This window comes from Schistocerca cancellata, chromosome 5, assembly GCF_023864275.1.
Source record: "Schistocerca cancellata isolate TAMUIC-IGC-003103 chromosome 5, iqSchCanc2.1, whole genome shotgun sequence".
In the NCBI taxonomy this organism is placed as follows: domain Eukaryota; kingdom Metazoa; phylum Arthropoda; class Insecta; order Orthoptera; family Acrididae; genus Schistocerca; species Schistocerca cancellata.
This window is the reverse complement of record NC_064630.1, coordinates 564,169,148-564,197,108: the sequence shown is the minus strand read 5'-3', so window position 1 is coordinate 564,197,108 and position 27,961 is coordinate 564,169,148. Positions and strand designations below refer to the sequence as shown.

Below are 27,961 nucleotides of genomic sequence, written 5' to 3'. Positions count from 1 at the left end.
AAGGATGTCATAAAGATGTTACATCCTCTCCTGAGGAAAGCTGGATATTTATACTGGGACAGAATTGACATTCAAGCTTATCGTTCTATTGGGGACGGATTTGGAATTCTTGCTGGCCACAAGAATATCTCAAAATCACACAGACAGTTCATAGAGACATGTTCTGTGCGTCGTTGAGAACTGTCCTATTGAGAAATGGCACCACAACAGTCAGATAAAAGGTAAAGCATAAGGATACAGGATGTCCATTACATAGTGTTGTGCCATTTGAGTTCCCTCAGTCACTACCAGCTGTGATCTGAAGTCATAACTGATGGCCCCCTACAACATGATGCCAGGACTAACACTGCTATGCCTCTCCAAAACATTGGAAAAATGGTCCATCTCCCCAGTTCACCACCATACTTGCTGACAATGGTCATATGGGATAGAGCAAAAGTGTGATAGATCACTGAACACAATGTGATGCCATTCATCAGTGGTCCACACTTTCTGGTCATAGCACCATTTCACTTGTCTTGTGTTAATGGCAGCTTAGACATAGGATGGTGATTTTTTAGTCCGGCTGCTGTTAGTCTCTGATCAATGGTGCAGGATGACACAGAATGTTGCAATGTGTAGTGGCTAAATGTGCTTGATCCCTGAAAGCTCTCCTTCATTGTGGGATTTACAAATGTGAAGACTGGGTGAACAAATGACTGAATAAACATGAGACTGCCATAATGGCAGAAGGGGCAGTAATTTTAAAAATACTACAATCCTTCAGATGCAGGCTGTTGACTACTAGAGTTGTGTTTTGAAATATATGAATTCCATTCTAACATCCCTTGTGAGCCACGATGGGGGTTATTGCCCAACACATGCCACAATTCCAGTTATGAGAGTGAGTAGCGAATCTCTCAATAAGGCTGTAAATGGTAATGATCCTAGTTGTTATTGAAGTAGCCCCCTTGGCTGTGTATACATATTTTCCAATGTTTCTGGAGGTCTTGGAAGCAAGCATGGAATTTTTCAACTGCTGTGCTTGCAAGTTTATTTGTCACAGCCTGTTGGATGTTTGTGATATCCTGATGAAGCTTTCCTTTCAGCCACCTTCTCACTTGAAGAACCAAGAAAAAAATCACCAAGCGAGAGGTCAGGCAAATATGGCAGATGTGGGATGGCAAAAACAAGGCTGTCTGACCAGATACCCAGTAACAGATAAAGCAGTATAACATCTTGCATTGTCATGCAGTAAGAACCATTCCTGAGATTGCCACGAATCAGGGTGGCGATGTTGAATTGCTTGTAGCAAACATTTCAAGACTTTGATGTAACGAGATTGGTTCACTGTTATACCTGGAGGAACACACTCGTGGTGAACTAATCCTTTACTATAAAAGAATGCAATCAACACTGGCTTTGTTCTCAAAGGTTGCCATTTAACTTGTTTCAAGGCTGGTGATCCAGGAGTCCGCCATTCAGCACTCTGACGCTTCATGTATGTGTCTTACTGGTAGCACCAACTTTCATCCCCAGCAATAATCTTTGACAGACATGTGTGATCACGCCTGTCTATATCCAGTAGTTCAGCAGAAATTCTTCACCTTTCCTCTTTCTTTTTGTCTGTTAGTGAGTAAGGGACAAGTTTTACATTAAGTTTCAATTTTCTTAAATCTTTGCATAAGAACTTGACACACATCACGTTCAATCAAGTTGTTCTGATTACGCACACACAATTACATGACAGCCTTCTTGCTATAACTGCCTTACACACTCCACATTTGCAGCAGTATGTGCTGTAGGTGGGCGAGCAGCTCTGGGATTGTCTTGCACTGAATCTCTGCCTTCATGAAACCTTTCGTGCCAATCAAAAATACAACTTCTTGAAAGTGTCTTGACTGCATATGCTTGCTTAATCATTGTCCATGTTTCACTAGGAGTTATCCTGAGCTTAATGCAGAACTTAATGTTCGCTCTTTGCTCACAATAAGCATCCACTATATCACCATAAAGAATGTCCCAATAACCCAAAGAGAGTGTTGCTAAGCACATCCCTGTCACCTAGTGAGTTTGTGTGGAAACATTGCCAAGATCATTTCATCGATGCACACATACCAGGTAAATTTAAAAAAAATATTGGTTCCTTTTTAGTATTGCAAACTCAGAAAAAAACCTGCCATGGAACTTTCCTGACAAAGGGAGTATTATGAGCACAGATTACACTTTGTGTTTTAAACAATGCATAGATATTGATGCATTTTTACCAACATTTGAACACATTTTTGAAAACTATAATTTCTCCTTTGTGCAGTTTGTTACTTAAAAAATAGACCACTCCTGTTGCAAAGATGAGAAATAACTGCATTGTACAACAAAACTTCAATGGAATTTACTGACTCATTTACTCTTTTCTCACTTCACTTCATAGTCATTTTTCCTGAACACCCATTAGTTATACATCATCTTGTTACAATTTTTAAAGATTTTTTCCTCACTAGCATTTGAAAGTCTATACTACCATCCCTTTAGTGGTAGTTAGTAGCACAAAAAATATCAGAAAGAGTTGACAATCAAGAAATTGTATCTAAATCAGTGTCTTTTATTTGTTACTATCTTCAAGTTTAAAATGTGTCTTCTTTGAAGTAAGACACACTGTTAAGCTACAGAAAGACATCTCACCTTGTGTTATGAAGCAGACAAGATCAAGTTGTCTGTATACCATAGGGGAAGAATGGAAAAATCAGTTATGCCTGTTAGCTTCACTCCACAGACATCTCTGTTTGGACCCCAATCAAACTTCCACACAACTTCAAGGGATTCCTCCTTTACAGTATTTTTCACAAAGTCCAGAAACGTTTCACAAAAATTTAAACCAGCTGCTGCATTCCATGTATCCTGAAATTAACAACACACACAGTGACCTTTTGTTTACCATTGAATGAATGACAGCTAGGTGTCATGATCCATCACTTTCTTTTCAGTTTGCATACTTGTGTTAATATTCTCAATGTATGTTTGTAACTTCTGCCAAAAATTTCTAGATAGTACGAAAATTACATGTGGCCCACCTTTTGGTATCTTGTACGTGACTACAAATATGTGTAGGCTATTTACGTGAGTGGAACTGCAACTTTTCAACATTAGTAGTGACATACTATAGCTGTAAAAATTTATGCAAGGATTTTTAAATTTATCTTTATAAATGTAAATGTCACCTTATGTACTCAAATCAAAATAACAGTACTGTCATATTGTGCTGAAATGACAGTAACTTCACAAGTATATTATGATGAAACTACAGTAGCACTGAGTGAAACTTTATGGAAGAAACAATCATTTTCTTTTTTAAATTTATGTGATTGTTTTTGCGAATTCATATTAAATATAACACAACAAAAGGAAAATTTGGACAGTATGAGAGAGGTACTGGCAGAAGTAGAGCTGTGAGAGCAGGTCCTGAGTTCTGCTTGGATAGTTCAGTCGGTGGAGCATTTTTCCATGAAAGGCAAAGGTTCAAGTCAAAGTCCAGCACATAGTTTTAATTTGCCAGAAAGTTTCACACAGCACACAATCCACTGCAGAGTGAAAATTCTTTCTGGAAAGACATTATGGCTCTTCATGGTGGTCAAGCATTTTATTTATTTTTTTTTATTGTGAGGGTTAGTCATAAAGTTTTAATTAACATGTAAAATTAAGTTATGTAATTAACCCTTTTGCTGCTACAGAAGAATTCTTTGCATTCCGTGCTGGGGCAGCTTTTGTTTTGGTTGTACTGCTCATCAAATGCTGGTGCCTGTGCTGAAAGACGGGGTTCTGAATGATATGAAATACTTATTATCCAATTTTTCAAAAACTAATTTTACTTAAAGTTGAGAGAAGAACAATATCTCATTTTATTCTCAACTTATTGGGTTTTATATCTAACTGACAGTTGGGCATGATGCATTCAGTTCAGACTTGCTGGCTGCTATGAAGTACTTATCATCCATTTTGAAGAAAATTATTAGGTGAAAAAATTAAACTTTTGCATATCTTAGAGTTTGATATCTTGGCTTGACAAAGGACTGAGCTTCTTTTTGTTACATGCCATAATTACTGTGCAGCATAAAGTTAAGTAAAAAGATACACAAAATTTTAAAGATTTTGCAAAGGTCAAAACACATTGCATAAACTTTGCTTATGGTTGACTTTAGCTCATTAAATGAAAATAAGATATCAAAATTTTATATGAAACTGAGAGTAGAAGGATCTCTCTTTTTGTTCCCAAGTTATTGTGTTTTATATCATGATGTGAGGCGTCCTTTCCTATCCTCGTGCATCACGAATCGTGGTCATGACAATTGCTGTATCTCATAAACAATTCAAAATATCCAAACAAGGTTTTCTGCAAATGATAGCAAGCAATGAGGGACACGTGTTGTATGACAAATACACAAAACTTCTTTTATTCACTGACATATGGAAGTAATTTATCTTCAGGAGTGAGAAGCCGGCAGCTCAGAATAGGTCCAGACATCCACCGTACTGTAGGAAAATCCAAGCAGGGCGTATACATGTCAAAACACATGGGAATCAGTGTAGCAGGACTGGTACACACACTTACAGCAGGAAAGGGTTAATTTTTTGTTTGGTTGTAGATACAGGTCTGAAATCCTGGTGCACAGTGAAATCATTGCATTACAGTACAGTACTGTAGCATGCCATTAGAGCAGCCAAATCAAAATGGCACATGATAAAGTAGTGATGGGCTGCAGAATGTTGTCTTGGCTGCTCTAGTGGCATGCTACAGTACTTAGGTGCAAGGATTTCACTGTGTACCAGGATATCAGACATGTACCTGCAAATAAACACAAAAATAAAAATGTAACTTTATTTTTTTCAAGGTGATAATTAAAACTCATATGTTTCCATTTTATTATTTTTACTGAGTTACACAAAGACAGAAAGCTTTCATTGTTGTTTTTCCTGTGTCCTTTGGTGATACCAAATAAACAATAGCAACAAATAAGTAATGGTAAATAGGCGTTTTAACAAGGATGGGAGTAGAGTGGTATTGGTGTCCCATGGACGGCTACCTCACCTTTGTCTTCATTCTCCACTGACCTCATTCTTTCTATGTTGGCTGTAAATCCTGTGTACAGTGGTATCTATCTATTTAAAATATACCTCTTGTGGATACAAGCATAGGAATCATCAATTTCAGAGCCCGCTCACCTTCCATTGTGAACAGGAGCAATTTATCAATGAGGTCTTTACTGCTTCCTCCCCCTTACCTCCCCAGTCCAAATAGGAATGAGAAAGACTCCATGATCACCAAAGACGACCTGATCTTCATGACAGATTAAATCTCATCTGACAACACAGGTGTTTTTTTATTTTGCTACTTTTAATTCTGTTCCCCCCCCCCCCCCCCTTAACATTTGTTCATCATCTTCCTCTGCTTTTCTTTTTCTCATTTTAAATAGCTGGTTTGATGCTGGAGTGCATTCTTTGGTTGTTTCAAATTTTAAATCTTGAGTCTTCTCTGATTACCAGTTGGACAAAGAAAAGTCAAGGTTGCAGAGTCTCTCATTTATTAAAATGACCAGTTTTGGCACATTTAAAGTGAACAGCTGCGTGTAATCATGACAGTTACCAGTGTGACTACATGCAGCTGTACAATGAACTGCCAGCTCCAGCCAAAAGGTGATTTGTTGTGAAGTGATGTTTTTCCCAAATTTTTTATTCACATGCTCAACCCGGTCTTCTGATTGAACTCCCACCAACCATTCCTACCCTCATCATGTACATTTGTAAGGCCTTTTCTAGATGCATGGTGCCATTACCTTACATTTTCCTCAGTCATTGAAAAAAGGCCTACAGATATTATATACTACACAGTGAATTTCAGTTTCATTAAACATCTTTTTGAATTACAAAATCTTATTGCTGATTAGTTCAAATACGATAGGATTGTTTAACAACCATTTTAACTCACCATCACTTAAACTTTAAGTACTCATACATAGAGTGTCTGTGCACATAACTGTACAATATGATCACTGCAGATAATATTTTCTAGCCAACTAGCTCTTACTTTTTAGACACATTAGTTATTAGAGTACTTTAGTACACTGCACTTACAAAGAAATTAATGAACAAAAGAAAATGCCTGTCCAAGAAATATTCATACTATACACATCATTTCATCATAGCACGTAAACATCTTTATCAGTGTAAATAAAACTCACCTTCGATGTTTTGGCAAGCTCTGGAACCATATATTCTCGAACTTCCTCTACAACACCTTCATCATTACGAAATCCACAAATAATACAATTTATGTTCACCAGAAAGCTTTGTGCCCACCACTTCATGAATTTGAACCTGTGAGAAGAAAAGTTATGATTTAAAAATGATATTGTAAAAGGAAATGACAATCATACACTCTTCTGTACAAAAACTGTTGTAACAATAATTGATAAACAAAGCACACAAATCTACAGACTTAAACTATTACTATAAGCTAATAACTAAAAGAAGACAATACTTGAATTAAGTAAATATATGTGAAGATAGATAAATAGGAAAGAAGAACAAACTAGTACGTAAAGCAGGACAGATAAATGGTGTTATCAAGAGATATGGCTCAGTATTCAGTGTTATCATACTTTATGTTTTTCAAACATAGGGTGGGGAGTGGGGGTGGGGGTGGTGCGAGAGTATGGTATGCATGCACGTTTCAGTTCTGGAATAGAACTTTTCCTATGTTTTCTTTGCATAAAAGTCTATTTTGAAATCATCTGTCACACTTGCTCGTACCGTTCTCCTCTGGCTCATAGAAGTACCCTGCACCAAAGATTTTTCTCTTTTATCAACCACGTACACCACAATTATTACATTAAACCGTTCTTTTGCCTCTAGACACATTCAGGTTGGTGATTCTTTCAACCATCTTTTCAAGAAGAGCTGACAAAAGCTAAAATTAATGTTTTCTTATTTTGATATTTGTATGGTAAAACATCTACTGCTACACAGACTATCTTAAAATACAAGAAGAAGAAGAAGAAGAAGAATTTATGTGGAAATGCATCAAGATCTACTTTTTAAAAGAGAATTTAAATGATTCTGAGAACTTAGGAAGCCTATATAACAATAGATGCCCATTATTATGAAGAGGATAGTTGCTACTCACCATATAGCACAGATGCTGAGTCACAGTAGGCACAACAAAAAGACTGTAAGAAACTGAGTTTTTGGCCAATAAGGCCTTTGTCAAAAATAGATAACATACACGCATGCACGCACCTGGTTTCACAGGTAGCCCTGCCTTTGATGGGATCGGTGATGTTTGTAATAGGATTGGAGTAGATGGAAGTGGGAGGATGTATGGGACAGGTCTTGTCTCTAGGTTTATTACAGGGATATGAGCCATGAAAGTATTTGGAGCAGGAGTTGTGTAGGGATGGACAAGGATATTGTGTAGATATTACTGGGTGGTGGAATACCTCTGTGAGATTGGTGGAAAGGAAAGTTGGTAGGAAATTTCTCATTTAAAGATGCGACAAGTGGTGGTTGAAACCCTGGTGGAGATTGTAATTCAGTTGCTCCAGCCCTGGGTGGTACTGAGTAACAGGGGAATGCTCCTCTGTGGCCACACGGTGGGACTTTTGGAGCTGGTGGATTACTGGAAAAATAAACAACAGGAGATCTGCTTTTGTACAAGGTTGGGGGGGGGGGGGGTAATTACGGTCTGTACAGGCTTCAGTGAGACCCTTGGAATATTACAAGAGGAAGCATTCATCACTACAGATGCGACAGCCATGGGAGGCTAGGCTGGATGGATAGGGCTTCTTGGTAGGGAATGAGTGGCATCTGTCGAAGTGGAGGCAATGCTAGTGATTGGTAGGTCTGATATGGCCAGAGGTACTAATGTAGCCATCTTGAAGGTGGAGGTCAACATCAAGGAAGGTGGCTTGTTGGGTAGAGTAGGACCATGTGAAGCGATTGGGGGAGAAGGTATTGAGGCTCCGGAGGAATGTGGATAGGGTCTCTTCACTCCTGATCTAGATCATGAAGATGTCATCAATGAATCTGAACCAGTTGAGGGGGTTTGGGAATCTGGGTGCTTAAAAAGGATTCCTCTAGATTCTCCATGAATAGGTTGGCATAGCACGGGGACGTGGTGCCCATAGCAATGACAACCAACAAGCTGTCTCTCCGCATGAATTCCCACTGTCAAACTGCGGCCACGAAGCAACTGGACCACCCTATTGCTGAGCACACCACCCAACAAGACATTCCTCATTTCAATTACTGCTTCAAAGCCTGTGTCATGTGGATCCTTCCCACCAACACCAGTTTTTCTGATTTGCACAGGTAGGAACTCTCCCTGGAATATATCCTACTATCCCGTAACCTGCTTGGCCTCAACCTTCATTATAGTCTTTGTTCTCGTCCATCTAGCCCCTTCCCTCTTCCCATTCCAGCACTACACAGCCCTCTATTCCACCAACGCACCCAGTCTTTTTACTTCTCTCCTTTTCCGCTACCCCCTCCCCCTCCCTCTCTCCCCCACCCTCCATCTAACCTCCCAACTGCACCTTGCTGCCCTACCCTCTCTCCTCCACATCCTTGCATGCTCCCACTATTAGCACATTACGTCTCCCTACCCTACCCTTCTATCACTCCCACTCTCTGCCCCAGCCTCCTCCTTTCCCCCACCCAATTGCTTCTCCCAACACACACTACTGATTGCAGTCTGGCTTCAACTGGTCATGTGTGTGTGAGTTGCGTTTGTGCGTACGCGATTGTGTTACTGGCCGAAAGCCCACTTTCTGACAGTCTTTCTGTTTCACCTATCTGTGACTTGGCATCTCCGTTCTATGGTGAGTAGCAACTATCCTTTTCTTAATACTGTCACATTCCACTCTGGATTTTACATTGTTTGATTTTGCCAGACGGCTTTTCTTCTATCCTTAACCCTGTGCCGTTTTCCTTTGTTACTATTTTCTAATGCATCACTACACTCAGTGTCTGTCCAAATTTCTCTTCATTCTTAAGTTTCTCTTGTTGCCTTACAAACTGCACCTTATGCTCCACTTATGAGCCACACCGTATCAACCATCTTGGTCACGCACAACAGGTGGCTACAAGACCACGCTGACTGTTGGTGCAGTATTCACATCCCACATTACTCTCACCGATATCATTAATCCTATATCTTTAAATTGATCACTCTCCCTGCATCACACTTCATATTTTCACATGTTATTTCCTGTACCTTTCCTGTGCCACATGGACTTGTATCTCATCTTACCAACTCCTCCCCACCCCCCACTCTTTCTCCTCTCTATTCCAGTTTGTAGCTACTAAATTCAGCTAACCTTGTCACATCTTCCATCCCCCTTCTCCACAGACCTGCAACACACATTTAAAAAAATTTTATATATTTTTTCTTTGATCTCACTGTGACTTCACACAAATTTCAGTTGGTTTTTGCCTTTCACTATTGCCCTACTCTCTCAGATTTCTCATTTTTTTCCTCCTTATTTCATCTGTTTCATACTTTTTGCGATTTTTCCACATGTTTGGGTATATTTTTGCAAATTTTTTTGGACATAATTCTATGTTATTTACGTATTTTGACATATTTTCCCATCACCATGGATCCTTGCTCCTTCCATCTGCATCAATTCAGAAAAGTTTCCTTATCCCTATCCAGAACCCAGCCCCACATATTTTTCCTGCAATGTTGCTTGACTCATGGAATCCCCCCAAATGACTCTACCATCAAATTACCCAACCTTGACTGCCACCCTTCCTTCCACAATGACCTCAGTCTGTCCAGATATTGCCAATCCTTAGCCCTCGCCAACATATAGTCCAGCAAAACCATATCAACTGAGCCCAAATCTCCTTGCGATACCTTGTCTCCATCTGTGAAATTCTCCTACTACAATCCCAAATTCCTCGCTCACATATCACACACTGAAACTCTCGCCCTCCAGGAACTAGAGCAACATGCACAATGCCACCTCAGGAAACTCTCCACCCTGCTCACTTCCTACTCCCACCTTGAACTACTACTGTCCACCACCTTTACAACAACCTCCTCACCTCCCTTACATCCCTTCATAGCTGTGAAACCCTGTCTTGCAGAGAAACTTCATTTACCCTACACTCCAAAACTACCTCCTACAACCACACAAAATCCAGAACCTTAAAAGACCCGAAGCATAGACACGAACCTTTCCTTCAAAAGCCTTAGCCCTGCAAAAAAATCAGTCCTTTACAAAGTCCTTATCTTTTGCCGCACTCCCAAACTCAATCATGTATTACTTGTTAAAGACCTTCTCTACTTCTCCCAGTCCCTACAGCAGAAAAACTTTCTCACCTCCAACCCTAGCCATCAGACTCAACCACAGACCAATGCTGAATCCTGCCTGACTCAGTTCACTCCTCCATCCAAGTGTGATCCACCCCCACTGCCCCCAAATCACCCCCTGTTAATTTTTCAGAATTTCTTAACCTCAAACCTTGCCTAACCATCATTCCCCAAATCCCTCAACATGCAAATTAACCTTACATCCACAGAAAGAACTGCACTCCACCACCTACAAACTGATCCTGAACATATAATTCTACCTGCTGACAAAGGCCCCACCACTGTTGTTTTGAATCATAAAGATTACCTGGGTGAACCATAAAGGTTACCTGGGGAGAAGGTCTCCACCAGCTGTCATCCACCATGCCACAGTGACACCATTCCAGAAATACAGCAGGATCTCCAATTTCTCCTCAAATCCTCAGACCCATCCCAGAATCTCTCCCCAGAGTCCATCTCTCTCCTCACCCCTGCCATTCCCCACACTCCTACCTTATACATGCTTCCTAAAGTCCATACATCTAACCACCCACAACACCCCATTGTGGCCAGTTATTGTGCCCCCACTGCGAGAATCTCTGCTCTCACAGACTAACACCTTCTGCTTATTACCGACAACCTACCCTCCTATATAAAAGATACCAACCAATTCCTCCATCATCAAATCTCCACAGTTCCTGTTCCTTTACCACACAGAGCCCTGCTCATTTTTATGATGCCACCTCTCTGTACACTAACATCCCTAATGCACATGGCCTTACTGCTATTGAACACTACCTTTCTCAATGCCCAAAGGATTCCAAAATAACAATCTCCTTCCTAGTTGCCATGACTAACTATATCCTCACCCACAATTATTTCTACTTTAAAGGCATTACCTACAAACAAATCCAGGTTATAGCTACAGGCACCCGCTTAGCTCCATCCTATGACAACCAATTCATGGGCCGTCTACAGTAATTATTTCTGAACACCCAGAATCCCAAACCCCTCACCCGGCTCAGATTCATTAATGACATCTTTATGATTTGGATCAGGAGTGAGGATGCCCTATCCCAATTCCTCAAGAAACTCAACACCTTTTCTCCCATTCGCTTCACCTGGTGCTACTCAACATAACAAGCCACCTTCCTCAGTGTTGACCTTCACCTCAAAGATGGCTATATTGGTACCTCTGTCCATATCAGACTTACCAACCACAAACAGTACCTCCACTTTGACAGTTGCCACTCATTCCATGCTAAGAAGCCCCTTCCATACAGCCTAGCATCCCATGGTCGTTGAATCTGTAGTGAAGAGCATTTCCTCTTAAAATATACCAGGGATATCACTGAGGCCTTTGCAGACTGTAATGACCCTCCCAACCTTGTACAAAAACAGATCCCCCAAAACTTACCTTTCCAGTCACCCATTGCCACCCAAAGTCCCACCAAGGACTGAAGCAACTGAATTACATTCTCTGCCAGGGTTTCGACTACCTCTTGCTGTGACCTGAAATGAGAAATGTGCTGCCAACTATCCTTCCCACCCTTCCCACAGTGGTATTCTGCCGCCCACCATACCTACACGATATCCTAACCCACCCCTAAACTATCTCTGCTCCCAACCCCTTGCCTCATGGCTCATATCCCTGTAATAAATCTAGATGCAAGACCTGTCCCATACATCCTCTCACCACTTACTCCCGTCCGGTCACAAACACTGCATATCCCATCAATGGCAGGGCTACCTGTGAAACCAGTCAAGTGATCTAAGCTAAGCTGTAACCACTGTGCTGCATTCTACATAAGCATGACAACCAACAATCTGTCTGTCCGCATGAATGATCACTGACAAATTGTGGACAAGAAACCTACTGGACCACCCTGTTGCTGAGCATGCTGCCCAACAAGACATCTTTCATTTCATTTCAATGACTGCTTCACAGCCTGTGCCATCTGGACCCTTCCCACCAACACCAACTTTTCTGAACTGCACAGGTGGAAACTCTCCCAGCAATATATCCTACATTCCCATAAACCTTGTGGTCTCAACCTTCATTGGTCATTGTCTTTACCCATATAGCCCCTTCCCTGTTCCCATTCCAGCACTACACAGCCCTCTACATTCCATCAACACAATCAGTCTTTTTTTAATTTTCTCCTTATCTGCAAACCTCCTATCCCCTGCTCTCCGTCTAACCTCCAACTGCACCTAGATGCCCTAACCTCTCTCCATCTTGTCCCTGCATGCTCCCACTAGCAGAATGTTACCACCCCCACCCCTACCCTGCTAGCCCTTTCCCTCTTCACCCCAGCCTTCTCCTTACACCCAAACGGTGGTTGCTTCTCCCATCATGTGCTGCAGCTCGCAGTCTGACTTCAGCTGCCAGATACTGTGGTCACGTGTGTGTGTGTGGGGGGGGGGGGGGGGGGCATGTGCGCGTGTTGTCTATTTTTGACAAAAGCCTTTTCGGCCAAAAGCTCACTTTCCGATAGTTTTTTTGTTGTGCCTATCTGCAACAGCATCTCCACTACACGCCGAGTAGCAACTATCCTTGTCATAATATTATTACATTCCAGCCTGAATTTTCCATCGTTTAATAGATGACATTAATATTTGATTACATATTCTACCTGAAAACAAACATATTTTCAGGCAAAGCTATGAGGAAACAAAGTTCTGGGGTCTGGCTATTTAGTTTATGTGCTTTATGACACTTCAAACAGCAGCAAGTGATATGACTCTCTCAATGAAACATTATTTAGAATTATTACACAAAGTGTATGCAGTTGTCTAGAATCATCTATTAATATCAAGTGCTCTGCTGTTTGAAAATAATCCTGGACATCAACATTCCTACAGATGCCAGAGTAATGTCATGGAGCATCTGGCTGCAGACATAATTTCCAACAAACACTGAGGAAGAGGAGAACTGAATTATTTCTTTGGTGATTCTCTGTGGAACTCCAAGAAGGCACTTGCCACAGAGTTTCTAGAAGAGTAGTAGGTTTTTTAAATGTAAACTCAAATACAGCTAACACATGACACACCAAATCTGGATTTGCTGATGTCAGTCCATAACACTTACACTAATAAGAAGTAATTCATATGATGTGCACACACAAACTCTGGCTGAAACTGTAACAAATTTAGAGCAGACTATTTTAGAAAGTACACTGGAATTTGACACCACAATTTATTTGGCAATGGAAGCATCATCTTGTGATCAAATTATTTCTGTAAGTTCTGCAGAATATTTCATGGTTTGCAAAGTGAGACTAAATTGCAAGGAGAAGGTTAGTACTATTTATCCTCCCATTATTAAAAAGTTTGATTGCTGATGACATTATTCATAATCAAATCATAAACAGAAAAATATTTTTTTAAAACACAAGGTATTTGTGTGATATGTATGGACTTACTTCATTGTAGTTATATACTGTATTATTTCCCATGAGACATTTCCACTGCAGAGCATTACAATGTATTCCACTGTTAGTTCTGTCAGTTTCCACATGGTGGTAACAGGTGAAAGATATTTGGCACTGCTACAAGATTGTGTGTAGCTAGTAATAGTTCAATTACATTTTGAAAATGACCATCTCAAGTTTTATCACAACCACTTCCCAAGTACAAAACAAGGGTTATTTGTATAGGCTACGTTTGTAAACTAACAGTCCTGCTTTAGCATCCTACGACCTTTTCCCATGTGGACAGATAGAGGAACGTTGATATAAACCGAAAACCATAGATAAATTGAAAGCAACAATCACGTCTGTGCTCACAAATATTTCATGAGACATGCCAAAAGTATCAGTTTTAAGTGTACCATATCAATTAGTAAAGTATGTTGCAAATGAAGAGGGTTAATCTGGAAATTACACTGCAGTTAAACCTGACTTCAAGGTCTACTGTTTATGGTGATTTATTGACTTATCTGCTGCAGATGAATCGGTTCATCATTTTATATTATGTAAATTGTACAACATGACTAAGGATTAAAAGACGACTCAAGTGTTGGCAACCTTCTTCAGAATTACAAGTTGTCAAATTTCTAGGTCAGAGTATTCAATGGAGGAAATAAAAGAATGGCCTGCCACAAGACAGTGTTCTTCCCCCAGTTCTCTTCAAATGAATGGCCAGACCCTCCAAGGTGGTACCAGAAGTTTCATATATGTGGATAATCAAGCTATTGCCACTCAGCTAACCCACTTTGAGATGGAAAAAGAAAATCTGTCAGAAACTCTATCTGAACTAAGTGACTACTATATAGAAAACCAACTGAAACCTAACCCATCTAAAACTTAGGTATATCCTTTCCATCCAAAGAACAAGCAGGCTTCAAGGAAACTGCAAGTACTTGAGAGAAGATTCAGTTAGACCAGTGACCAACACCTAAGTATTTATGTGTAACAATGGATCACACCCTCACTTACAAAAAGCACTGCATAAACACCAAACAGAAAGTGTCTGCTAGAGGTAACATTACTCTGCAAATTGACTGTAATCAACTGGGTACACAACCAGAGACAAAGAGAACTGATACCTTGTATCTATGCTATCCTGCCACAGAGTATGAATGACCTGTTTGGCACAGATCCAGTTATGCTAAACAAATTGACACTTCTCTGTATGAAAAACATTGGGGTTTTGAGACAAACACCGAGTTATAAAGTTTACTGTTCGACATGAATAGCTCCACCAGATATTAGAAGAGAAGCTGCATCCAAACTGCTCGACAGGAATAGCTCCAACAGATGTTAGAAGGGAAGTTGCATCCATGAACTTGCCTCATATGCACTGCTACTGTGTACAGATATTGACCTACCCACCAATGACTGAGACCTAGTAGTAGTTTCTTTCACACAATTCAAAATATCAATGAACCTCCTAAGACTGCAAGGTTAAGATTACAGAGGATGAGAACGCTGTCTACCTGGGAATCATTAAACAGACTTTGTACTGGTGTTTGCAGATCCAAAATGAGAATGTTAAAGTGGGGCTCTACTAGCCCATCTAGGCTCTGCGAATGTGGCAAAGATGAAATCATGGCCCACTTCATAAACTGTAGTAAATGCTCTTTTGAATGCACATTGGAGGACTTGATGGCAGTGACAACGAATGTCCATGATTTAGCAAAACTCTGGGCAGACACTATTTTATATGTTTTGTCATTAAGTACTATTACATAATGCAATTTGTATTTTTATCATTGTTTGCTTCAGATGCAATAATAACTTCCAAAATATTTTACATCTGTTTTCTTGGATTTTTGTGTAAATTCTGGTGGGGAAAGTCATATCCAAATTTGGTTTGTAAAGCTCTGACTTGTAGTGTTCAACTTTTTCTTTACACGTGTATCCACTACTCTACTTTCAATGTATAAATGAAGGTTTGCACAGCCCACAAAGAAATTGCTGTAACAATACATGTTACTGATAGATGGCTTATGAAATAAAAACATATGTAAGTAATGTAGGAATGGAAAGAAGCAATGTCAAAGCAAAAATTCTGTACGTATAAACTAATAGCAATCTTAATCACAAATACACAATATCTATGTCAAAGGTTTATTTGTTCAGTTTTCCATGATTTTCGGCACCAAGTTAAGCTCATAGGACAAAATATTAGTCACCTCCACAGAAAAGCAAACTGGTCACTTTGGACTGCTGTAGATGATGTGGAAGGGTGTGTACCAAGTGGTCATTTGACTCACCATTGTTGACATAATACATGACAGTGTTGTGTATGTGTCAGTCAGTTGCACGGAATCAATGCAATAAGATGTGTCAACTTGGAGATGTGACGTAATGGCAGACAAGCTATCATGTTTGGATATGCCCATAACCCTACTGTGATTAAACATGCTTGATTTGTTGTTGTATCAACACAGGCTACCAATCTGTCTATGAGAAACGCTGTACCACTCACAGATATGTAACATGGCATAAGAACTGTGGTTGTAAACAGACAAAGATGAGTATCATGCCTTGTGAATGACAGTGGGTTTTAAATATGACAGGGATTACTGCTGACAGTGATTGTACGTATGCCTCAACCAATTTCTGAGTGAACACTGTGAAGGGGGCTGCATGCAATGAACATTTGAGCTGGGTGCCATTTTGCACAGTGTGACATACTCTGAGGTGACAAAAGTCATGGGATAGCAATACGCAAATATACAAATAGTGGGAGTATGGTATACACAAGGTATAAAGGGGCTGTCATTCGTACTAAGGTGATTCGTGTGGAAATGTGTCAGACTTGATTACAGCCACATAACTGGAATTAACAGTCTTTGAACACAGAATAATAGCTGGAGCTAGGCACATGGGGCATTCCATTTTGGAAATCATTAAAGAATTCAATACTCTGAGCTCCACAGTGTCAAGAGTGTGCCCAGAATACCAGACTTTAGGCATTACTTCTCACAATGGACAACACAGTGGCTCACAGCCCTCACTTAATGACTGAGAGCAGCAGCATTTGCATGGAGTTGGCAGTGCTCACACATAAACAACACTGCATGAAATAATTGCGGAAATCAATGTGGGACACATGATGAATGTAATTCGTAGGACTTTGTGGTGAAATTTGGTGTTAATGGGCTATGGCAGCAGACGATCAATGTGAGAGCCTTTGATAACAGCACATCCCATGACAGCACTTCTCCTGGGCTTGTGACCATATCAGATGGACCCTAGGTGACTGGGAAACTGTGGCCTGGTCAGATGAGTCCTGATCTTATTTGGTAGGAGCAGATGGTAATGTTCGAGTGTGACACAGACCCCAGGAAGACGTGGACCCAAGTTGTCAGCAAGGCACTGTTCAAGCTAGTGGTAGCTTCACAATGGTGTGAGCTGTGTTTAAATGGAATGGACTGGGTCCTCTGGTCCAACTGAACTGATCAGTGGCTGAAATGGTTATGTTCGGCTACTTGGAGGCAATTTGCAGCCATTCACGGACTTCATGTTCCCAAACAATGACGGAATTTTCACGGATGACAATGTGTCATGTCACCAGGCCACAATTACTCTTGATTGGTCTGTAGAGAGCAGTCTGGACAATTTGTGTGAATGTTTGATGACTCAGATCTCCCGACAAGAATCCCATCAAACATAATCAAGAGGCCAGTTCATGCACAAAATCCTGAACTGGCAACACTTTTTCAATTAAAGCTGTAGAGGCAGCACACCTCAATATTTCTGCAGAGGACTTCCAATGACTTGTTGAGTCTATGCCATGTTAGGTTGATGCACTAAGTCAGGCAAAAGGAGGCCCACATGATATTAGGAACTATCCCATGACAGCAGTGTAAAGCTATTTGTCTTCAATGGGCCTAAGAACACAAAAACTAGACAGCAGCTGACTGGAGGCATGTAGTGTGGTCCCATGAGTCACAAAATTTCATTTAAGTTACAATTAATCTTTGCTGCACTGTTTACGTTGTTATAAATTGTAAGAGATTTGGAGCTGTCATCAACCCTTTTTTTGGGGGGGAGGGTGGGGGGGGGGGGGGGTATTGTGAATGCCCAGAACTGTCGCATATGGCGTTCTACTCCACCACATGTCTTGCAGGAACATCCACTACACACCACTGTAGCATGGAAATTTATTAAATAAAGGAAAACTGATTAATATTGAAAAACACACCTGTCTTAAGATAACATTTTGTCAGTATTTGTGGTGTTTAAGTCTTAAGTTAATAAATGTGTGTTATTTGGATCATAGCTCTGTTTGTATGTTTTAATCTCCCAGTACAGCCCAAGAACTAATATTCACAGCCAAACAAATTACATGAGGCAGTTACCACTGTAAGACAAGGGTGCCTTACATACTCTTATGGTTATTGTCCATGTCAATTTTCCTATTAACTTTAAAACCTCTCCCCCCTGACTAATCAACACCCTTTCTCTCTCAATGTTAATCAGCCAAATCAGGATTTTTATTTTTAATCTACAGAATAAATCACCTTTCATTTAGGCCAAAAATGAGGAGAGAGTTCAGGGAAAGGGCAAGTATTCACAATTAATCCCATACAAAGAGGCTATTTCAGTTACAGGGGGGGGATTTACATTTGTTGGGAATTTATTAATTTTCAATGTTGTAACTACTTTTAGTACTAAATGGGTAACAGATATAAAAATGCACGTGTACACACACACACACACACACACACACACACACACACACACACACACACACACACACACACACACAACATTTGTACACAGTTATATAGAGAGATTTTAATTGCAAGAAATACAAGTTTAGAGGTAGTCAGCTGCCACAAAATAGACACAGTACTTTTCTGAATTTATAGAACACTAGATCTGAATTGACTACAATGGAGAGTACTTAGTAGGAAAATAAATCGTTTAATAATGGCAAGTATCTAAGGAACTATGACTTACAAACTGTAATCTGGAAAAAAAGCATACCTATGCTTTATTACTGACTGTCATATGTATATATTATAATTCTTGTGTGACACTAATTATTAGAAGATGTATGATGCTGGCTTTTAAAGAATAGCTGTTGACAGACAAAGTCATTTACTAAGAGGTGCAGTCTTGTCACACCTTTTAAGACTTCTGTATTGCCCTGGGTGTGTGATGATCCTGCTTGTCTTTATTTCCACAAATTCAGTCTTCTGCAATTCTTTTAGGTCTTTTATCTCAGTATCTGTTTTCACACAGTCCATTTCTGCACAGTACAGAAGCCTATGATTTTTCAGTTTTGACTGGAAAGCCACACAAAACTCTGCTTTCTCATTAATGGGCTGCTCTATATCTGGACAGCCTCCAGGACGTGCTGAAAAATATATCCACAATTTATGGAAAAATCTAAGTGACAGCTATCTTAAACAACTAACAGAAACTTATTACATATGAGAACAGGGCATTAAATAAAAGAGGTGCACTTTGTAGCTACAACTTATATGGATATCACCATAATACTTAAGATCCTGGGATAATAAGGCTGTACTCTGACTCAGTAATCTCAATAGAGGAGCAAAGAACAACATGTATGTATATAAAATAAATGAATGACTTAAGATTTGCATCTACAAGGGTGGTTTGATCAGTCTGGTAAAAAAAAGCAAGAAAAACTTCTCGACATAGTGTCCTTTGAGGGGTAAACATTTGGTCCAGCAATCTTCCAGCTTTTTTCATCCCACTTGAAAAACAGGTCATGTCAAACTTTGCAAAATAAGTCGTTGACTGCAACTATCACTTCCTCATTTGATGAAAATTTCTCCCCAGCAAACCAAAGTTTCAAATCAGGAAATAGAAAGAAGTCACTTGGGGTTAAGTTTGATGAACCGGGTGGATGAGGAACCAATTCAAAGCCCAATTCGTGCACTTTCGCCATTGTTAGCACTGATGTGTGGGATGGTGCATTATCCTGGTGGAAGAGCACTCTTTTGTGCACCAGCTTTGGTCTTTTTTCTGCCAATGCAAGTTTCAAACAATCCACAAATAAAGCATAGTTGTGCCTTTTTCTAAGAAATCTACGATGAAAATTTCTCAGGAACCCCAAAAAACAGTGGCCATCACCCTACAAGCTCACAAAATGGTCTTTGCTTCTTAGATGCAGCTTCACCAGCCTTTGTGCATTGTTTTGATAGCCGTTTTGACTCAACATTCACAAATCAGCATAAAAACTCTTGCTGGCTGTGATTAAACAGTGCCAGGCATTGTACTGAGAAGTTGTGCCAGGTGCTCTTTTGGTTGACTGCGAGCAATCGCAGTACCCACCTTGCACCCAGTTTCTTCATGCAGGATATTCTTCCGTGCAGAATATTATGCTCATTTGAGATTCCTGCAGTCTTGGCAACCTCAAGAATTTTTATTTGACAGTCTTGCATTACCAAATCATGGATTTTGTCAATGGTTTCCTGTGTGGCGACATCAACTGGTTGGCTGGAGCACACTTTGTCTTCAGTGCTTGACAGTGCAGAGTCCATGTGAATTTCATCCAATTCTGTTTCGATCTGCGCGACAGTCCAACCCTTCAAACGAATATGTTTGATAACGGCATGAAACTCAGTTTTCTCCATTTTAAATGGCAGCCTTCATACTGACCAATTCACACAGTTGTCAACAATGAACTGTATGCTGTACATTGTTGAAATTCTTTATAGAATCCTTGGAATAATCAAGATCACCAACCATGAAGGCAAAACAGAAATGCTCCATTCTATCGTGGAAATTTACCAGACTTATCAAACCATCCTCTTATAGCCAAGTTAAATTCTGTTTGTCTTGTAATGTCCTTTTTTCCAGTCTTCATTCTTTGCTTCTTCTTTCCATTAGTTTCCTTTTGCCCTAAAACAGGTGAGTCAGTCTCACCCATTGTTCTGAGTAAACTGCCAAACCTATTCTTACTCTCTGCCTGAGGATGGAACTGTTGTTGTTGTTGTTGTTGTTGTGGTCTTCAGTACTGAGACTGGTTTGATGCAGCTCTCCATGCTACTCTATCCTGTGCAAGCTTCTTCATCTGCCAGTACCTATTGCAACCTACATCCTTCTGAATCTGCTTAGTGTATTCATCTCTTGGTCTCCCTCTACGATTTTTACCCTCCACGCTGCCCTCCAGTACTAAATTGGTGATCCCTTGATGCCTCAGAACATGTCCTAGCAACCGATCCCTTCTTCTAGTCAAGTTGTGCCACAAACTCCTCTTCTCCCCAATTCTATTCAATACTTCCTCATTATTTACGTGACCTACCCATCTAATCTTCAGCATTCTTCTGTAGTACCACATTTCAAAAGCTTCTATTCTCTTCTTGTCCAAACTGTTCATCATCAACGTTTCACTTCCATACATAGCCACACTCCACACAAATACTTTCAGAAACGACTTCCTGACGCTTAAATCTATACTCGATGTTAACAAATTTCTCTTCTTCAGAAACGCTTTCCTTGCCATTGCCAGTCTACATTTTATATCCTCTCTACTTCGACCATCATCAGTTATTTTGCTCCCCAAATACCAAAACTCCTTTACTACATTAAGTGTCTCATTTCCTAATCTAATTCCCTCAGCATCACCAGACTTAATTCAACTACATTCCATTATCCTTGTTTTGCTTTTGTTGATGTTCATCTTATAGCCTCCTTTCAAGACACTGTCCATTCCATTCAACTGCTTTTCCATGTCCTTTGTTATCCCTGACAGAATTGCAAACCTCAAAGTTTTTATTTCTTCTCCATGGATTTTAATTCAAACTCTGAATTTTTCTTTTGTTTCCTTTACTGCTTGCTCAATATACAGATTGAATAACACCAGGGAGAGGCTACAACCCTGTCTCACTCCCTTCCCAACCAACGCTTCCCTTTCAGGCCCCTTGACTCTTATAACTGCCATCTGGTTTCTGTACAAATTGTAAATAGCCTTTCGCTCCCTGTATTTTACCCATTCCACCTTCAGAATTTGAAAGAGAGTATTCCAGTCAACATTGTCAAAAGCTTTCTCTAAGTCTACAAATGCTAGAAATGTAGGTTTGCCTTTCCTTAATCCATCTTCTAATATAAGTCGTAGAGTCAGTATTGCCTCACGTGTTCCAATATTTCTACTGAATCCAAATTGATCTTCCCCGAGGTCAGCTTCTACCAGTTATTCTATTCATCTGTAATGAATTCACATAAGTATTTTGCAGCTGTGACTTATTAAACTGACAGTTAAGTAATTTTCACATCTGTCAACACCTGCTTTCTTTGGGATTGGAATTATTATATTCTTCTTTAAGTCTGAGGGTATTTCGCCTGCCTCATACATCTTGCTCACCAGATGGTAGAGTTTTGTCAGGACTCGCTCTCCCAAGGCTGTCAGTAGTTCTAATGGAATGTTGTCTACTCCCCGGGCCTTGTTTCGACGTAGGTCTTTCAGTGCTTTGTCAAACTCTGCACGCAGTATCATATCTCCCATTTCATCTTCATCTACATCCTCTTCCATTTCCATAATATTGTCCTCAAGTACATTGCCCTTGTATAGACCTTCTATATACTCCTTCCACCTTTCTGCTTTCCCTTCTTTGCTTAGAACTGGGTTTCCATCTGAGCTCTTGATATTCATACAAGTGGTTCTCTTTTCTCCAAAGGTCTCTTTAATTTTCCTGTAGGCAGTGTCTATCTTACCCCAAGTGAGATAAGCCCCTACATCCTTACATTTGTCCTCTAGCCATCCCTGCTTAGCCATTTTGCACTTCCTGTCGATCTCATTTTTGAGACGTTTGTATTCATTTTTGCCTGCTTCATTTACTGCATTTTTATATTTTCTCCTTTCATCAATTAAATTCAATATTTCTTCTGTTACCCAAGGATTTCTACTAGCCCTCGTCTTTTTACTTACTTGATCCTCTGCTGCTTTCACTACTTCACCCCTCAAAGCTACCCATTCTTCTTCTACTGTATTTCTTTCCCCCATTCCTGTCAATTTTTCCCTTATGCTCTCCCTGAAACACTCTACAACCTCTGGTTCTGTCAGTTTATCCAGATCCCATCTCCTTAAATTTCCACCTTTTTGCAGTTTCTTCAGTTTTAATCTACAGTTCATAACCAATAGATTGTGGACAGGGTCCACATCTGCCCCCTGGAAATGCCTTACAATTTAAAACCTGGTTCCTAAAGCTGAGTCTTACCATTATACAATCTATCTGATACCTTCTAGTATCTCCAGGCTTCTTCCATGCATACAACCTTCTTTCATGATTCTTGAACCAAGTGTTAGCTATGATTAAGTTACGCTCTGTGCAAAATTCTACCAGGTGGCTTCCTCTTTAATTTCTTACCCCCAATCCACATTCACCTGCTATGTTCCCTTCTCTTCCTTTTCCTACTATCGAATTCCAGTCACCCATGACTATTAAATTTTCATCCCCCTTCACTATCTGAATAATTTCTTTTATCTCATCATACATTTCATCGATTTCTTTGTCATCTGCAGAGCTAGTTGGCATATAAACTTTTACTACTTTAGAAGGCGTGGGCTTTGTGTCTATCTTGGCCACAATAATGCGTTCACTATGCTGTTTGTAGTAGCTTACCCACACTCCTATTTTTTTATTCATTATTAAACCTACTCCTGCATTACCCTTATTTGATTTTGTATTTATAACCCTGTATTCACCTGACCAAAAGTCTTGTTCCTCCTGCCACCGAGCTTCACTAATTCCCACTATATCTAACTTTAACCTATCCATTTCCCTTTTTAAATTTTCTAAACCTACCTGCCCAATTAAGGGATCTGACATTCCACGCTCCGATCCATAGAATGCCAGTTTTCTTTCTCCTGATAACGACATCCTCTTGAGTAGTCCCCACCCGGAGATCTGAATGGGGGACTAGGAAAGCTGCATGCCCTCGGGAAAAATTACGGCTGTAGTTTCCCCTTGCTTTCAGCCGTTCGCAGTACCAGCACAGCAAGACCGTTTTAGTTAGTGTTACAAGGCCAGATCAGTCAATCATCCAGACTGCTGCCCCTGCAGCTACTGAAAAGGCTGCTGCCCCTCTTCAGGAACCACGCATTTATCTGGCCTCTCAACAGATACCCCTCCATTGTGGTTGCACGTATGGTATGGCTATCAGTATCGCTGAGGCACGCAAGCCTCCCCACCAACGGCAAGGTCCATGGTTCATGGGGAGGAGGATTGAACTAATAGTTCCAAAAGTAACAAACAGTTTTCCACTTTTATGTGTGTCTTACTGGCAGCACTGGAATTTTACCTCCTAAAGTTAAATGCATCATATAACTTTTTACAATTTTATAGCCTATCCATTAGACTCCATTCAGTCACAAGAGTTCTCTCTTGCCCTAACACTGGTTGTCTATCAAATATTCTGCATAAATCGCTAATAAACTTTAGTTTCTGCTTAGTGGTAGTGTTTTACCATGCAGAATGGCCACTAACAATGAATAATTATGAACTGGGGAAATTTGTCATAATGTAGCAAGCATTTAAAGTTAAACACGGGTGCAATTATGTTTTGAATGTACTTTCAGTGTTATGTAACTACAAAACAAGCAGCAGCAGCAGCAGCAGCAGCAGCGGTGATGTGAAACTTTGCAACAGACTGAAGTTGTATGCCAGACTGAAACAGAAACCGTTTGCTTTCGTGGTCAATGGTTCTTACCCACAGAGTCATCTGGACACACTTCACAATCTGAATCACAATTGCAATCTCCACTATGTCTCTTACATTCCAAACTCTACAAAGGCTCCCTTTCATTTAGCAGACACTCCACCACATAGTGAAAGATTCAAACTGGAACAACTGTTGGACTGTAGCTGAGCTATTCTAGGCTACTGAGTTTAAATGGGGAGAAATTTACACAGGAGAACTTCTATGCAGTCTGGAAAGTAGGAGAGTTTTAAATTTTGCATTTAAGAAATCGTTCATGCAGGCAAAACATGCAAACATACCATTGTTTGACCATCACACAGACTCTTGCATGGAGAACATAGTAATAAGCATCACTGGTGTGGAGAAACAACTGAAATAGTTGAAAACAACAAGTAGCCAGGTTCTGATGGAATCTCAATTCACTTTTACAAAGAGTACTCCACAGCATTGGCCTCTTTCTTGGCTTGCATTTACCGCAAATTTCTCACCCAGTGCAAAGTCCCAAGTGACCATAAAAGCACAGGTGACTCCTGTATAGAAGAAGGTTAAAAGAATAGACCCACAAATTACAGACCAATATCGTTAACATCAGTATGTTGCAGAATCCTTGAACACATTCTAGTTTGAATGTAATAAATTTCCTTAAGAGGGAAAAGCTTCTGTCCACAGCCAGCATGAGTTTAGAAAGTGTCACTCATGCAAAACTCAGCTTGCTCTTTTCTCACATGAGATCCTGCAAACCATAGATGAAGGGCAACAGGCAGATCCCATATTTGTAGATTTCTGTAAAGGATTTGACATGATGGCACACTGCCTATTATTAATCAAGGCAAAAACTTACAGAATAGGTTCCCAGGTATGTGAATGGCACAAATACTTCTTAAGTAACAGAAGCCAGTATTTTTTTTTTTTTTTTTTCGGAAAGCAGTAAGTTGTTCTCAGAGGAGTGTTCATCAGAGACAAGGATATTGTCTGCAGTGCCCCAGGGAAGTGTGACAGATCGCTGTTATTTTCTATGTACATAAACGATCTGGTGGACAGGGTAAGCAGCAGTCTGTGGTTGTTCGCTCATGATGCTACGGTGTATGCGAAGGTGTAGTCATTGAGTGACTGCAGGAAAATACAAAATGACTTAGATAAAGTTTCTAGTTGGTGTGATGAATGGCAGATAGCTCTACATGTAGAAAAATCTAAGTTAATGCAGATGAGTATAAAAAACAAACCGATAATATTCAAGTACAACATCAGCCGCATGATTCCTGACACAGTCATGTTGATTAAATATCTAGGCATAACATTGGAAAGCAACATGACTTGGAATAATCATGTAAGGATTGTAGTAGGGATGGAAAATGGTCAACTTTGATTTATTGGGAGAATTTTAGGAAAGTGTGGTTTATCTGTAAAGGAAACAGGATACAGGATACTAGTGTGAGCCATTATTGAGTACTATTCAAGTGTTTAGGATCCACCCCAGGTCAGATTAAAGGAAGACATCGAAGCAATTCAAAAGTGGGCTGCCTGATTTGTTACCCGTAGGTTCAAACAACATGCAGGTACTATGAAAACACTTCCGGAACTCAAGTGGAAATCAGTGGAGGGAAGGCAACATTCTTTTTGAGGAGCACTATTGAGAAAATTTAGAGAACAGGCATCATTTGAGGCTGACTGCAGAGTGATTCTACTGGCTGCCAACGTACATATTGTGTAAGGATCATGAAGTTAATATTAGAGAGATTAGAGCTCATACGGAGGCATACAGACAGTTTTTATATAAATATATATATATATATATATATATATATATATATATGAATATAATAGAGGGAAACGTTCCACGTGGGAAAAACATATTTAAAAAGAAAGATGATGAGACTCACCAAACAAAAGCGCTGGCAGGTCGATAGACACGCAGACAAACACAAACATACACACAAAATCTAGCCTTCGCAACCAATGGTTGCCTCTTTCCTGACGAGGCAACCATTGGTTGCGAAGGCTAGATTTTGTGTGTATGTTTGTGTTTGTCTGCGTGTCTATCGACCTGCCAGCGCTTTTGTTTGGTGAGTCTCATCATCTTTCTTTTTAAATATATATATATATATATATATATATATATATATATATATATAATAGAGGGAAACATTCCACGTGGGAAAAATATATTTAAAAAGAAAGATGATGAGACTTACCAAACAAAAGCGCTGGCAGGTCGATAGACACACAAACAAACACAAACATACACACAAAATTCTAGCTTTCACAACCAACGGTTGCCTCGTCAGGAAAGAGGGAAGGAGAAGGAAAGACAAAAGGATATGGGTTTTAAGGGAGAGGGTAAGGAGTCATTCCAATCCCGGGAGCGGAAAGACTTACCTTAGGGGGAAAAAAGGACAGGTATACACTCGCACACACACACATATCCATCCACACATACACAGACACAAGCAGACATTTGTAAAGGCCCAGTCGGGACGGAAGTACAGAGGCAAAGATGATGTTGAAAGACAGGTGAGGTATGAGCGGCGGCAGATTGAAATTAGAAATTAGCGGAGATTGAGGCCTGGCGGATAGCGAGAAGAGAGGATATGCTGAAGGGCAAGTTCCCATCTCCGGAGTTCTGACAGGTTGGTGTTAGTGGGAAGTATCCAGATAACCCGGACGGTGTAACACTGTGCCAAGATGTGCTGGCCGTGCACCAAGGCATGTTTAGCCACAGGGTGATCCTCATTACCAACAAACACTGTCTGCCTGTGTCCATTCATGCGAATGGACAGTTTGTTGCTGGTCATTCCCACATAGAACGCTTCACAGTGTAGGCAGGTCAGTTGGTAAATCACGTGGGTGCTTTCACACGTGGCTCTGCCTTTGATCGTGTACACCTTCCGGGTTACAGGACTGGAATAGGTGGTGGTGGGAGGGTGCATATATACACACAAAATTCAAGCTTTCGCAACAAACTGTTGCCTCATCAGGAAAGAGGGAAGGAGAGGGAAAGACGAAAGGATGTGGGTTTTAAGGGAGAGGGTAAGGAGTCATTCCAGTCCCGGGAGCGGAAAGACTTACCTTAGGGGGAAAAAAGGACGGGTATACACTCGCACACACACACATATCCATCCACACATATACAGACACAAGCAGACATGATATATATATATAAGAACCTCCATCAAACACCATATGGTTGCTTACAGAGTTACTGGCTGGCAGAAAATATGGGGATGGCTGTTGTTAATGCCTGGGCAGCTCAAGCCAGTAACCACATGATCCATGAAAGGCACTGATCAGGATCTGAATCCCACTGTAGCTTACAGTTTCAACCTCTCTGTGTGTTTAATTACAGTGTGCAGTCAACTGCAGGGTAACATCAGTCACTGTTCTCACCTTATCATGAGAGCTACTAGTGTCTAAAAATAAGTTATTTGTTATGAACCAGGTATGTCAGGCAGCATTATTATTTGAGGTCTAACTGCAGCTAGTAATTAAAGTGCTATAACACATT

General features: G+C 40.3%; 1 protein-coding gene across 2 annotated transcripts in view; it reads right to left on the bottom strand.

Moving 5' to 3' along the window:
- The window catches only part of LOC126188165 (decapping and exoribonuclease protein-like), a 41,732-nt gene that overhangs the window by 2,837 nt on the left and 10,934 nt on the right, over nucleotides 1-27,961 (bottom strand). For both annotated transcript variants that reach the window (XM_049929679.1, XM_049929680.1), the window contains 3 exons: nucleotides 18,913-19,144; nucleotides 6,213-6,348; nucleotides 2,662-2,877 (listed from right to left, as the gene is read on the bottom strand). In XM_049929679.1, coding sequence (XP_049785636.1) covers nucleotides 2,668-2,877; nucleotides 6,213-6,348; nucleotides 18,913-19,144 — 578 coding nt within the window. In that variant the 3' untranslated portion in view covers nucleotides 2,662-2,667. The remainder of the gene's footprint in view (nucleotides 1-2,661; nucleotides 2,878-6,212; nucleotides 6,349-18,912; nucleotides 19,145-27,961) is intronic.